At 42.4% G+C, this 12,465-nt stretch overlaps 1 protein-coding gene across 2 annotated transcripts; it reads left to right on the top strand.

Annotated features, from left to right (window-relative positions):
- On the top strand, nucleotides 1–10,955 carry ldlra (low density lipoprotein receptor a). Of its 2 annotated transcripts, none has more exons than XM_055035566.1 (18): nucleotides 1–233; nucleotides 2,243–2,365; nucleotides 2,529–2,651; nucleotides 3,058–3,438; nucleotides 3,843–3,965; nucleotides 4,063–4,185; nucleotides 4,298–4,417; nucleotides 4,651–4,776; nucleotides 6,079–6,250; nucleotides 6,344–6,571; nucleotides 6,660–6,778; nucleotides 6,877–7,016; nucleotides 7,124–7,265; nucleotides 7,422–7,565; nucleotides 7,658–7,924; nucleotides 8,032–8,103; nucleotides 8,192–8,355; nucleotides 9,183–10,955. In XM_055035566.1, exons 1-18 carry the CDS (start codon nucleotides 188–190, stop codon nucleotides 9,237–9,239), a joined length of 2,670 nt encoding a protein of 889 aa, XP_054891541.1. In that variant the 5' UTR covers nucleotides 1–187; the 3' UTR covers nucleotides 9,240–10,955. The 2 variants fall into 2 exon arrangements, with proteins under 2 accessions (XP_054891541.1, XP_054891540.1); XM_055035565.1 differs by having other exon boundaries at nucleotides 2,198–2,365.
- Nucleotides 10,956–12,465: the final 1,510 nt, after the last annotated feature.

Below are 12,465 nucleotides of genomic sequence, written 5' to 3'. Positions count from 1 at the left end.
CCGAGACGCCTGCAGCATCTGCGGTGCCGGAGCCCAAGTTACCATTCATAAAACACTGCTGCCAATTTTTTTTCTCTCTCTTTAATTTTTAATTTTATCATTAATTTTTCTTGGAGGGAGGGTTGGGGGTTCAACTCCCTCTCTATAAGAACCGGTAGGATTCAGAGTTCATTCATCTGCCAGAAACATGAGACTCCCTCTTATCCTTGTCATCTGCCTCTTTGGTCTGACCAGTAAGTTCACATTTCCACTATGTTTTATTATTATTATTATTTATTTATTTTTTTTTTTTTGCAAGTTTGAACGTTTCAAATCCGTGGATTTCTCCTACTCCTGCTGTGTGGTGCGGTTCAGTCGTGTGGCTTTGACAGGAAGACAATTCAAACTTTTCCTCCAGGGTTTGCAGGGCCCTCTGTCCTCTGACTGTACCAGATGAGGAGGGGAGGCCTCACTTCTTTATGCATGTATGTAGGTCAGACATATCATCTGCGGCTCGCTCCAAATTCCCTGCTTGGAAGGAGGAAACGTTTCCTGCTATACGTCGTATTTACACGTCTTGGCAAAATGGTCTGAAGTTGCAAAAAAAATAACGAGAATAAAGAAGTATCTTCTAGCATTGATTTTTATTTGATTTAGTTATTTATTTTTTTCAATTTTACCGGTTCCTGTTGCCTTGGGGGTTTTTTACATCCGGTGAGGTTTGAGCTTCTTGTTGGCTGTTGAAAAGCTCAAAAGAACTTCAAAAAAATAAAATAAAATAAAATAGGCCTATGTGAGAGAGTGACACTAAAGTAGTGATGCAAATTTGTGAAAGAGGAAGAAAAGTTACACACAAATACATAAATGTAACTTTGTTTTGCAAATGAACACTTACAGAGCAGTCGATGTGTAATTGGAGTTCACCCCCATGTACTCTGATCCGCCTAAATGAAATGAAGTGCGCTTTCAGAATCGACTCGGTATTTTTTTCAAATTATGATACAAAAAAAATAAAAGGATAAAAACAGGAACAGCAAACCCGTCAATACAAACTGAAACACGGTGGCGGCGGCGTCATGCTGTGGGCGAAAGTCGTGTTTTTTGTTTATTGTACATAAAAAAAAATACGACGCACAAACGGCTGCTTCTGCTGCAGGTAAGCTGCCAGTTCTGCCTCTTTTTCCAATATTTGTTTAGATGTTTCCAGCTGAGAAACACAGCCTGACACGTTTCAAGTTTAGCCGGAAGTGCTGATTTTTCATTTGTCCATTTTTAAAAAAAATTTAAATTGTTTTGCACCACTTTATAATTGTGCAACAATCGCATAAAAACCGACTGAAATGAATTGTTACATCACACAAAGTGGGGAGGGGGCGAAGGGGGCCTTCGTGTCAATTCCAGAAAAATCGGCTCCTTTATGTTTGGATAAATTCATGTTAGTGATCCGGCGATTACCAAAAGAGCTGACGTTTCCATCGCAGTGGGCACAGATGTTTTTTTTTCTTTAAAAAAACAAAAGAAGAAAACAACACAGTGATGAAACTACATTCCTGTAGTTGTGGTTTGAAACTCAGGCGCCCCTGAAGTCACTCTCAGGCCAGTTCTCCGCACGCTGGGTTGTTGGGTGCACGGTTGAAACATGTCGGAACTGGTTGCCGGCCAAGCACATTTATTTCAAACACTTTTGAAAAAGTGGTATGGAAAAACAAACAAAAATATACAACTTTTATCGATGCAGATTCGACGAGAGATCGCATAGAAATCAATACATTTTTGCCGATTCTTTACGTCACCAATTGGGTTTTTTCCTCTTTGTTCCTTTTTTACCTAATTTGTTGAGGTTAGATTATGTGAGATTTTTTTTTTTTACATTTCAAAGATGTGCAGTCATCAAGAGCACACTGGTTATGTTCCCAGAAATGTTTTTTTTTTTTTTTTTTGCAGTCGGTCAATAACGCTGCCATTTGGTCCAGTTTGTCTTTGGAGCTCTGAACTTTAAGCCCATTAAGCAAACACCCAGCAGGGAAATCACTTCGGTAACGTGGCACCAGTTTCAAGGAAAAAAAAAAAAGGAACAACTTTGAAATCGACATCGAATAACGCCAATCTGGAAGCCCCAGCTTGGCAATTTTAAGAGCGACTTCCGCAAAAATGAGGAAGATCGCTTTCATCACAGTCTTCTTTGGTCTTCTGTTGATGCAAAACTGTTTTGGTTTAGGTTTCGGATCGTTTCTAAAGCCAGGCGTCCATGTTTCTGTCACAGAGGCTTTAACCCACGACCCCAGCCAGTTCCTCTGTGGGAACGGGAAGAACATCAGATCCACGTGGGTGTGTGATGGTGCAGACGACTGCGGAGACGGCACAGATGAGCTTCCCGGAACCTGCGGTGAGCCTCCTCCAACGTTGGACTGTATTCATATCAACTGACGATTATTTAAGTAATCCGTTGATTATTGGGATGATTAATTGGATAATCCAAATATCTCAGTAGGGTATCGAATATAAAGGTGGTCAAATATCCAACGTTTTCTTTTTTTTATCACTCCCAGCGGGCAAAACCTGCAAACCGACTGAGTTCAAGTGCACGGGTCACGTGACCCAGTGCATACCGAGCAGGTGGCGCTGTGACGGAGAAGCAGACTGCGTGAGTGGAGCCGACGAACAGAACTGTAGTAAGTTTGTGTTTTTTTTAATCCTGTTTGGCTTCTTTCAGAACCGGTATTTTATTTTATTTTACTTTATTTATTTTGTTTTGCTTTATTGTGTTGTATTGTATTGTATTTATTTTTACTTTATTTTATTTTTTATTTTGTTTTATTTATTGTATTGTATTTTATCTTATTTATTTATTTTATCTTATTTATTTATTATATTTTGTTTTGTTTTTTTGCTGGTCTGTTTTCTGTCTTTGCTCCGTGGTTAGCTTAAATCTTTCCACGTCGCGCGCGGCACCAGCGCAGGAGGTATCGCGTGCGACCCGCCTCAGTCCTCGACAGTCTCTCTTTTCTGTCCGTCTGTTGTAAAATAAAGGCACAAAAAAATCCTTTAAAAAGTCACATATCTTCCCATCTGTCGCAGCGGCCAAGCGGTGCTCAGACTCCGAGTTCCGCTGCACGAGCGGCCAGTGCGTCTCCTCCTCCTTCGTGTGCGACAAAGATGGCGACTGCGACGACGGCAGCGACGAGGCCTCCTGCCCGCCGCTCACGTGCAGCGGCAAGGCCTTCCAGTGCAGCAACAGCGTCTGCGTTCCCGGGCTGTGGGCCTGCGACGGCGACGCAGACTGCTCGGACGGCTCGGACGAGTGGCCCCAGAACTGCGCCACGAGGACCCCCACGCGCTCTCCCCTTCACCAGTGCTCCTTACAGGAATACCAGTGCGGCAACGGGGAGTGCATCCACGTCAGCTGGAGGTGCGACGGCGACACTGACTGCCTCGATCGATCCGACGAAGCTGGATGTGGTAAATGATTTCATTTCACTTCATTTTGTGTTCAAAGATTAACTGATAGGTTTCTGCACCATGTAGATAATGTAGCTAATTGTTGTCCTTTTAAAAAAACAAACAACAAATTGTTATGTTTTAACTGCAAAAGCTGAGCCTGATTATTCCAGACATAGCTCCTACTTTAAGTTGGACCTGTCTGACAGCATGAAGTAGGGTAAAAGTATCAAGAAGGAACTCCTCACTCTCAACTTTAAGAAAGTCCATGAAAGATGGGAAACAAAGTAATCAGTTCCACCAGAATTTCTAAGACTTTAGCACACCAGGAAATCACAATGAGAGACAAAAAACGTAGAAAACAGAACGGATGTAAAAAAAAATAATAATAAAATGCCTCCATTGTTGTCTCCCTCTTTGTGTAGCTCATTCCACGTGTCGCCCTGACGAGTTTGAATGCGGCGATGGCACGTGCATCCACGGCAGCAGCCAATGCAACCACCGGTACGACTGCACAGACATGAGCGACGAAGTCGGCTGCGTCAACGGTATACATCAACCCGGTCTCCCGCTCTGTCTTCCCAAAGACCAGCGGCGTGTTTTGGATGTTACCTGATGCGCTTTTCGTGCCCTCTCATCCCCCAGCGAGCCACTGCGATGGTCCGAACCGGTTCAAGTGTCGCAGCGGGGAGTGCATAAGCCTGGAGCGGGTATGCGACAACAAGCGTGACTGCAGGGACTGGTCAGACGAGCCGCTTAGGGAGTGCGGTGAGCGGCGACACTCCGCCTCCAAAGCTTCACGCTTAATTACGGCTATTTGTGTCCTCCGAAAGTTGCAATTATATCCTCGGGAACATAAATCACCTTCTTGTCTCTGCAGGCTCCAATGAGTGCCTCTACAACAACGGCGGCTGCTCTCATATCTGCAACGACCTGAAGATCGGCTACGAGTGCCTGTGTCCAGCTGGATACAGCCTCGTCGCTAAGAGACGGTGTGAAGGTAAGCAACGGAGCGGCAGGACAAAGTGACTGAACATCCGTTCCGTCTCAGTCAGGTTAGGTCAGACTGTGAACTTAGCTCAGGCTAAGAAGTGATGCCAGAAACCTGTTTGCTGTCTCTCTCTGTGACAGGCTGTGCTTTCAGATAAGAAGGAACCCGTCATTGTCATTGGTTTAGCAATGTTCTAGCTGGTTACTCAACTTTTGTTGTTTTTTTTTTCCTTTCCGCGTTAGACATTGATGAGTGCGCAAACCCAGAAACCTGCAGCCAAATTTGCATCAACCAGATGGGTGGCTACAAATGCGACTGTGAGGAAGGTTATCACATTGACCCGGCGACGCAAGCTTGCAAAGCTGTTGGTAAGCATGACCTCCAAGCAGATTTTTAAAACCCATTCCTAAACTGTACGTCGCTTACTTGAAGTACACAGTACATTGTGGACTTCTGTACTCACCCCCAACTACCTTTTGTTACAGCTGTAGGTGTTTGTGTTGTCTTTCTAACAACTTTGCTAATCTAGACACTGTGATTGTCAAAACACCTCAAGCTCAGTCGGATTGGATGGAGAACATCTGTAAAAATCAATTCCCAAGTCTTGCCAGAGATTCTTAAAGCATCTGGACTTTGACTAGGTCAATTGAAGTATGCTTTATGTGATCTAAAGTATTCTACAAAAGCGCTTGCTGTCCTGCTTGAAAGTGAAGATGAGAGTTTTCGTCAAGGTTATTCAAAGTTTACTTCGAGGAATCCTCTGTGCTTTAGGGTGTTTCCACACCCGATAGACTTGCTTTGATTGGGAAACCAAAAGTTGCAAATGTTGTTACATTTTCAGCTGGTGTGGTTCTCTTTCACACTTCACTGTGTCAAACGAGCCAAACAATTTGAAAAACCTGTTCCCCTCCTTGCCTGTGGTGGCGCTGCACCAGCGCAATTTTCTTCTTCATAAAATGTAAACAAAAATGGAGAAGCATCAGATTTTAGGGGTTGCAGGATTCAACTTTGGTGAAAGACCACGAGACATTTCTCCCGCTAGAGTTAGATTCTCGCATTTGTTTTGGTTGTATTCACCCAGAATGCCATATGCTATATTCCGCTTCCTGCTTTCTGCTCCACTTGCATCCACATAAGCATCGGAACCACCCTCAAGATCATTCAATCCAACCGGGACGTGGGTTTTTGGTCGGATCAGAGTTCGATTACAACTTCACTCCTCCCCAAACAAACATGCTTGGTGTGAATGCACCCTCAGCTGTAGTTTAGAATTTGAAATAAATTTAAACACCATAAAACTTTCAAATTTACTTTATTTTGAACTGCCTGTCTGGCCACAATGACTCTTCCACAGCCACTCCCCGGTTTGAAAACTGAACTTTATTTAAAAAACAAAAAAAAAAGTTAGTCCAGGGGTGTCAAACTCCAGTCCTCAAGACCTAATGTCCAGCAGTTTTGAGATGTGCCACAGGTACAAAACACTGGAATGAAATGGCTTAATTACCTCCTTATTGTGTAGACCAGTTCTCCAGAGCCTTAATGACCTAATTATTCTATTCAGGTGTGGTGCAGCAGAGGCACATCTAAAAGTTGCAGGGCACTGGCCCAGTTTGACACCTGTGAGTTAATCATTTCAAAATAGATTTAAGTTCTTGACATTTATTTTGCAGGTACAACACCTTACCTTTTCTTCACCAACCGTCACGAGGTCAGAAAGATGACCCTGGACAGGAGTGAGTACACAAGAGTGATCCCCCGATTGAAGAACGTTGTAGCCCTGGACATGAACGTGGCCACCCAAGAGATGTACTGGTCCGATCTTTCACTGAAGAAAATCTACAGGTTAGCAAGATTAAATTCACATTTAAGTTACTGTATTATTGTTTGATGTTCCCGTTTGGTTTTGTTTGACTGCTGCTTTGACCTTTCACCCAGAACCCCAATGGACTCGGCAGAGGACTTCTCCCATCACCATGTGGTGATAGGCAGCGACATCGATGGTCCTGAAGGAATAGCCTTCGATTGGGTCCACGGCAACCTGTACTGGACTGACAGCATTCGGAAGACCGTCTCCGTGGTAACCGCTGACGGTAGCCGCCGCAAAACTCTCTTTCACCAAGAGCTATCGAAGCCCCGTGCCATTGTGGTGGACCCACATACCAAGTGCGTTTCTTTGGAGGGCTTTTTTGTCTCTTTTTTATGTTTGTGTGGTCTGCAGCCGCCAGCATCTTTAAACTTTTTCACCCTACAGCTTCATCTACTGGACCGACTGGGGGAGTCCTGCAAAGATCGAGAAGGGAGGCCTTAATGGAGTAGACCGCACTGCTCTGGTCACGGACAACATCGTGTGGCCTAATGGCATCACAATAGGTGACCCCACGCCCCATCTGGTTTCAGCGTGTTTATTTATTCATGTGTACATTAATGCTAATGGTCTTCTTCTCATGCAACCCCCACTGGTGACTCAGACCTGCTGAACCAGCGGCTCTACTGGGTGGACTCTAAGCTGCACACGCTCTCCAGCATCGACGTGCAAGGCGGCGGTCGGCGCACCCTGATCATTGACGAGGACAAGCTGGCTCACCCGCTGGGACTCACTGTGTTCGAGGTAGAAATTATTTTTTATAATTAAAATCTCCCATAAATTCTGATCGTCAAGATATTTTTCTTTTCGCAATTTCCCAAGTGTTGAAGTGGCGCTCTGGTCGTTTTTAGGAACGAGTGTTCTGGACAGACGTCAGCAACAACGCCATCCTCAGCGCCAACAGGCTGACTGGTGGTGACATCGCACCAGTGGCGGAACATCTTTCGTCCCCCGAGGACATTGTTCTTTACCACAACCTCAAACAGCCTGCTGGTAAGACAGTTGCATCCCCGGTAAGACACAGCTGTGCATGTAAACATACTTAGAACCGATACAAAAGTCTACAAAGAACCCAACAAAGAGAATGTTAACAACACCTTTCATCTGTACAACAACTTAAGCAAATCTGTATTCCATTTTCTGTTTCAGGAAGGAACTGGTGCCAGGTGTCCAACAGCACCTGTGAATTCATGTGCCTAGCTGCCCCCCAAATAGGCACCCACCCCCCGAAATACACCTGTGTCTGTCCAGATAATATGATGCTAGCAGGGGATATGAGGACATGTGTGCCTGGTGGGTAAATCATCACAGGAAGTTGTTGTTTTAATATGTTCCAGATAAAAATATTAACAGCTACATTCTTCTCTTGGTTTCTACTCTACCAGCTGTTCCAACTCCTTCAGCTTCTTCAGAGTCGCAGGCCTCGACTACCCTCCCTCCTGTTGCCCCTACAATTCCACCAAAGACGACGCAGAAACCCCGGGTTCCAGTTACTAGCAGAGTGCCTCCCATAGTCACCACTACAGCCTCCACGTCAGTGCAGCGTACCACTGGGCCTGCGATTCGGACCGCCACACCTTTATCAAAGAAGCCCTCGCCTCAACCAGAAAAGCCTAAAATCTTACAGACCACCACAGATGATCCTGTCACGACTCCAGGCAAGTTTTGAAAGTCGCAGTTGTAAATATTTCTGTTTTTATAGATACCTTCTCTCTGATCATTACGATAATGATGATCATCTTATCCTCTGGTGTTCCACCTCAAGGTGTCGCAGCTACACCCGAAACTACCTCCACCACCCCAAAAACACTTTACTTTGTCCTTCTTCCAGGTATGGTTTGGCCTCATTTAGCTTTTTCTAAGCAATCGGAAACATCTTTTGCTCATCTCTCACTTTTGATTCCCCCATCCCAAAACAGCGATACTTTGTCTGGTGGCCATCGGGGCCGTGATGCTGTGGAGATACCACAGGCTCCAAAACACCAACACAATGCACTTTCATAACCCCGTCTATCAGAAAACCACTGAGGACCAGGTTCACATCTGGAGGAGCCAGAGCCTGGAAGGTTATGCCTACCCTAAAGTAAGCCTTTAAGGTTGCTTGTAAGAAAGTATTCATACCATTTGAACTTTTTCACATCACAACCACAAAGTTCAGTGTATTATGTGTGATAATATACCAACACAAACTAGAAAATTATCCACCAAGAGTTTTTCAGCATGCCTCTACTGACTTTACACATAGAGCTGGAGATTTCTAACCATTCTTCTTTGCAAAATAGCCTAAACTCAGTCAGATTGGAGGGAAGGGATCTGTTAATATGTGTTGCCATAAATTCTAAGTTGAATTTAACGCTGGTCTTTGAATGGGCCACTCTAACACATGGGATTCTCTAAAAGACAATTGCTTGCACTGGAATTTATTTAGTTATTAGAGCAAAAATATTTATTTGTAAAATATGTTGAAAGTGTTTTACTCTTCACCACACTTACTTACTTTGTGTTGGTTTATTACATAAAATTGTACGGATACACAAATGCAAAAAATAAAAAATAAAATGGGCTAATAGTGATATCTGATTTTAATGTTGCTGTTGTGGGCGGTAACCGATATTTACCAATATGTCCATTTTACTACCATTTCGACACCTTTGGAAAAGTCCAAAATAAAGATAAATATCGCCCCAGTTTTAATTATCAGAATGATATTGATATGTTACAAATGGCTAATATCAGCAGATAACCGATGTTGGTGCCAATATAGTGTGCGTTGCTATAAAATTGTACAACTTACACTGGAGTTTTTGATTGTGACATGTTTACATGATTGCTACTGCAATGCGACTTTAGCAGAATCCTACCTGATACAATTAGCTGCACGTCTAACTTCCTTTTCTGTCATTTCATCAGAGACAAATTGTGAGTTTGGACGAAGAGGCGGACAATCCTTCCTTCATTGAAAACTGAAAGAAGAATTACAAAGTGGGGAGAAAACATTGTGCCTCAGTGAACACACTACTTGAGGCCTTTTAGTATTTTTATTGCATTTGTTTTACCTCACGCAGAGAACATATAAAGCCTGCGTCCGACGACCTTAGACCACTATATCCTCACTAACGAACGAGAGCTTTACTGTGAAAATATCAGGGTGAAAAAGTTGACGTCGGAGTGCACATTACATGTTCTGCAACATCTCAGGTTCATATCTTAAAACAAACCAGCTGGCCGCCATGGGTTCTCCTGACGGTTAAACTGGAGCAAAGCTGTTTTTAAGATGAGATTATTATTTTTCTTTAGATTTCTCTTGATGCTCTTAATGTTCATTGCAACTTCCTAATCCAGCAGATCTATAGGAGAAGTCAAGAAGCCTTTAATTGAGATTTATTTTTTGTGTGTGTTATTTATCATTTCAGATACATAAGACAGATTGAACAGTACTCTACTGGCAGGGTTTGAATTTATATTTTTATATTATTTAATTTTTTTACCTCTAACTGCAGCTAGCAATCAATTGTCTGGCTCTGCAGGCAGTAGCATAATAGTTCCATCCAGGTCATGAATGCAACAGGTCAACCACTGAGAAGATGGTTGCGTTGTTCATCAACTTTTTTTTAGCTGTGCAAAAATCTTCTGCCGAAAGGCACTAAAGTAAGTTCTTCCCGTTCTGGTTGCACTTCATTCAGCCAGAAAATAGAAAATCAAAACGTCAGAACCAAACGCCGCTGGAAGTTTTGTGTAGCTCTCTAGATCTTCTCCAGATGTCTCTGGTATGAAACGTTCAGAAGGTTCATACGTTGAGCATTCCTGGGTGTTGGGGGGGGGACTTCGATGCAGCCACCCACGCGGGACCAACCGAGCCGAGTTTAATGCTCCGCATCCAGTCAAGTATATATTTATGTTCTCCCCTTTTACGCCAGCATTCCTGGTGAAGGAATGCTGGTGTAAAAAAAAAAAAACCCTAAACATTGAGATATCAGTTATAGTTTTGTTTTACAGCGAATGTATGTGTGCCTTTCACTGAGATGTGTCTCTGTGTTCGTGTTGGTGTTCTTGAACTCGAGTTTCTGTCATAAATCTATTCTTCATCCCGTGTTCATGACATGGCTCTACTGCGTTCACGTGACGTCGCTTCCGTTACAAATTTGCGCAAATCTTTTGACTATAAAGTCTGCCAAAATGGAAAAAGAAAAAAAAAAAAAACGCTCAGAATTTTGCAATTGATTTTTAAATTAAATAAGACATTAATTTTAAAGAAGTCACACGTGATTAAGCTTGGTCACGCCTCATTGTCTACCACCGGCGTTGATAAGCCTTGGAAATGCTCTTCTGTGAAATACATTTATTTTGAAACGGCTGAAAAAACACTTCATTCTGGCGAAAAAACGTAATTTAAAAAAAAAATTATTCTTTTAGTGATTGGCACGTTTGTTAAGCAAATTTATTTTTGTCATTTCAATTTGTGTGGTTTTATGGGTGAATGGAAACAGCTATAACGGTGTCAGACAGGGACAGAGAGACATACCTGAAGTCTTCTTTATGTTCTATGATTAACCACAGTTTGTAAATATGTTCATAGATGTACATAATTTGTCTTCCTCATACTTGTTCACTTGTTATGCTGATGTTTTAGCTTTTCAAGATGTTCTGTAAATAAAGACCCAGCTCTATTTATTGCACAATCAACTTTGTTCAGACTCTGTTTTTCAAAAACGTTCTATTGTTACTTCAGCATGGAGTAAACCAGTTCCAGTTTTTAGCGGGACAGTATTATGTATTATTTATGTTATTCTTATTATTAAGTACTTTCCAGCCATATAGTGTCATTTGATAGCACAATCAAGTAACTTACCTTCAGTTTTTATAAAAATGCTGTATGTGTTAAAATGTGACTTAACAGAAATTTGATTTGGTAATTTGCCACCTTGCAATGGTGCCTCTGTTTCTTTAAGAAGCTCCTGCTCTCTCTCCACCTTCAGAAAGTCATTACAACATGTATCCTCTATTAACCGCTTATCTACGTTTTTACTAGCGATTAACTGAGAAGCGGCTCATAGAATAAACTCAGCTGATGCACAGTTCCACCAGTTCTTACTTATGGAAACTTTCTGTTCATGGATCAACGATAATCATTTCAACCATACAAAATCGATCCAGCTCCGTCAGACTGGATGACTTTTCAAACCTTGCCACAGCTTTATGTTTGGACTTTGACTAGGCATTTCTAACACATTTATCTGACTTGGACTAAACCCATGTCATTGCAGCTCTGAGCTTGTTATCCAGCTTAAATTTGATCCTCTGCCTCAGTTTCAAGTCATCTAAAACCTCTAACAAGTTTTTGTTACGTCTATTCTGCGTTGCAACTCATTCGTCTTTCCATCCATTCTGACCAACTTTGGTTCAAACAAACGCAGGCCGCACTTTTGAGATTCATTTGTGAATAATTTTATGCGGGAAGCCTCGCTGTAAGAGACTCTGGGAAAATACTTTTCCTATTTGCCTCATTATGCATGGAGCAAATCCATTCATCTCTGTGCGGTTATCTGGCCCGAATGGTTTCTGTATGCTGTCAGAGGTTAAAATGTGAGGTGTTTTTTTTTATTTTTTATTGGAGCTGCTGTAGCTATTCCACAGAAAACAAACGCTTTCCTAGAAGAGCCCCAGATCATGGCAAAAACAAGACCATATTGTCGACCATGTTTTTTGTTCCAGTGTGGTTGTCAAGTAGGGAAAGACACAACAAAACAATGAGTTTGTGGTTATTTTGTCACGATTCATAATTTGAGAGAACAAAAACATCCCCACCTTAATCCTGGCTACTAAGCGTGCTAGTTGAGAATTTGGTAATCCGGAAGTTATTTTAGTTAAGGCAACAGCAGAGTGCATTCCTTTTTGTTGACATTCAGTTTTGTTTATTAAAATTTAAGCATCTGCACTCAGAGTAACGAAAGCAGCTGTTGGGAAAGCCAAAAGTGACTTTAACTTTGAACAATCGAAAAAGATTCAAACGCAAACATAAAGTATGTTCTGGGGGGTTGGTTTGTTGGTGAAGGACCAATGAACCATGTGGGCGACTGCCCACATGTTGTCAGATAAAGTGCACAAAATGTCCACAGTACAGTCCAAGGCTGAGGGACAGGTGGAAGTGTTGAACTGACAAAATGAGTTAAAAGACAGCAGATTGTTCTGAGAT

The sequence above is a fragment of the Poeciliopsis prolifica genome, unplaced genomic scaffold, assembly GCF_027474105.1.
Source record: "Poeciliopsis prolifica strain line A6 unplaced genomic scaffold, Auburn_PproV2 SCAFFOLD010, whole genome shotgun sequence".
In the NCBI taxonomy this organism is placed as follows: domain Eukaryota; kingdom Metazoa; phylum Chordata; class Actinopteri; order Cyprinodontiformes; family Poeciliidae; genus Poeciliopsis; species Poeciliopsis prolifica.
Note: the sequence above shows the minus strand (reverse complement) of the source record. Positions and strands in the feature narration are given on the sequence as shown.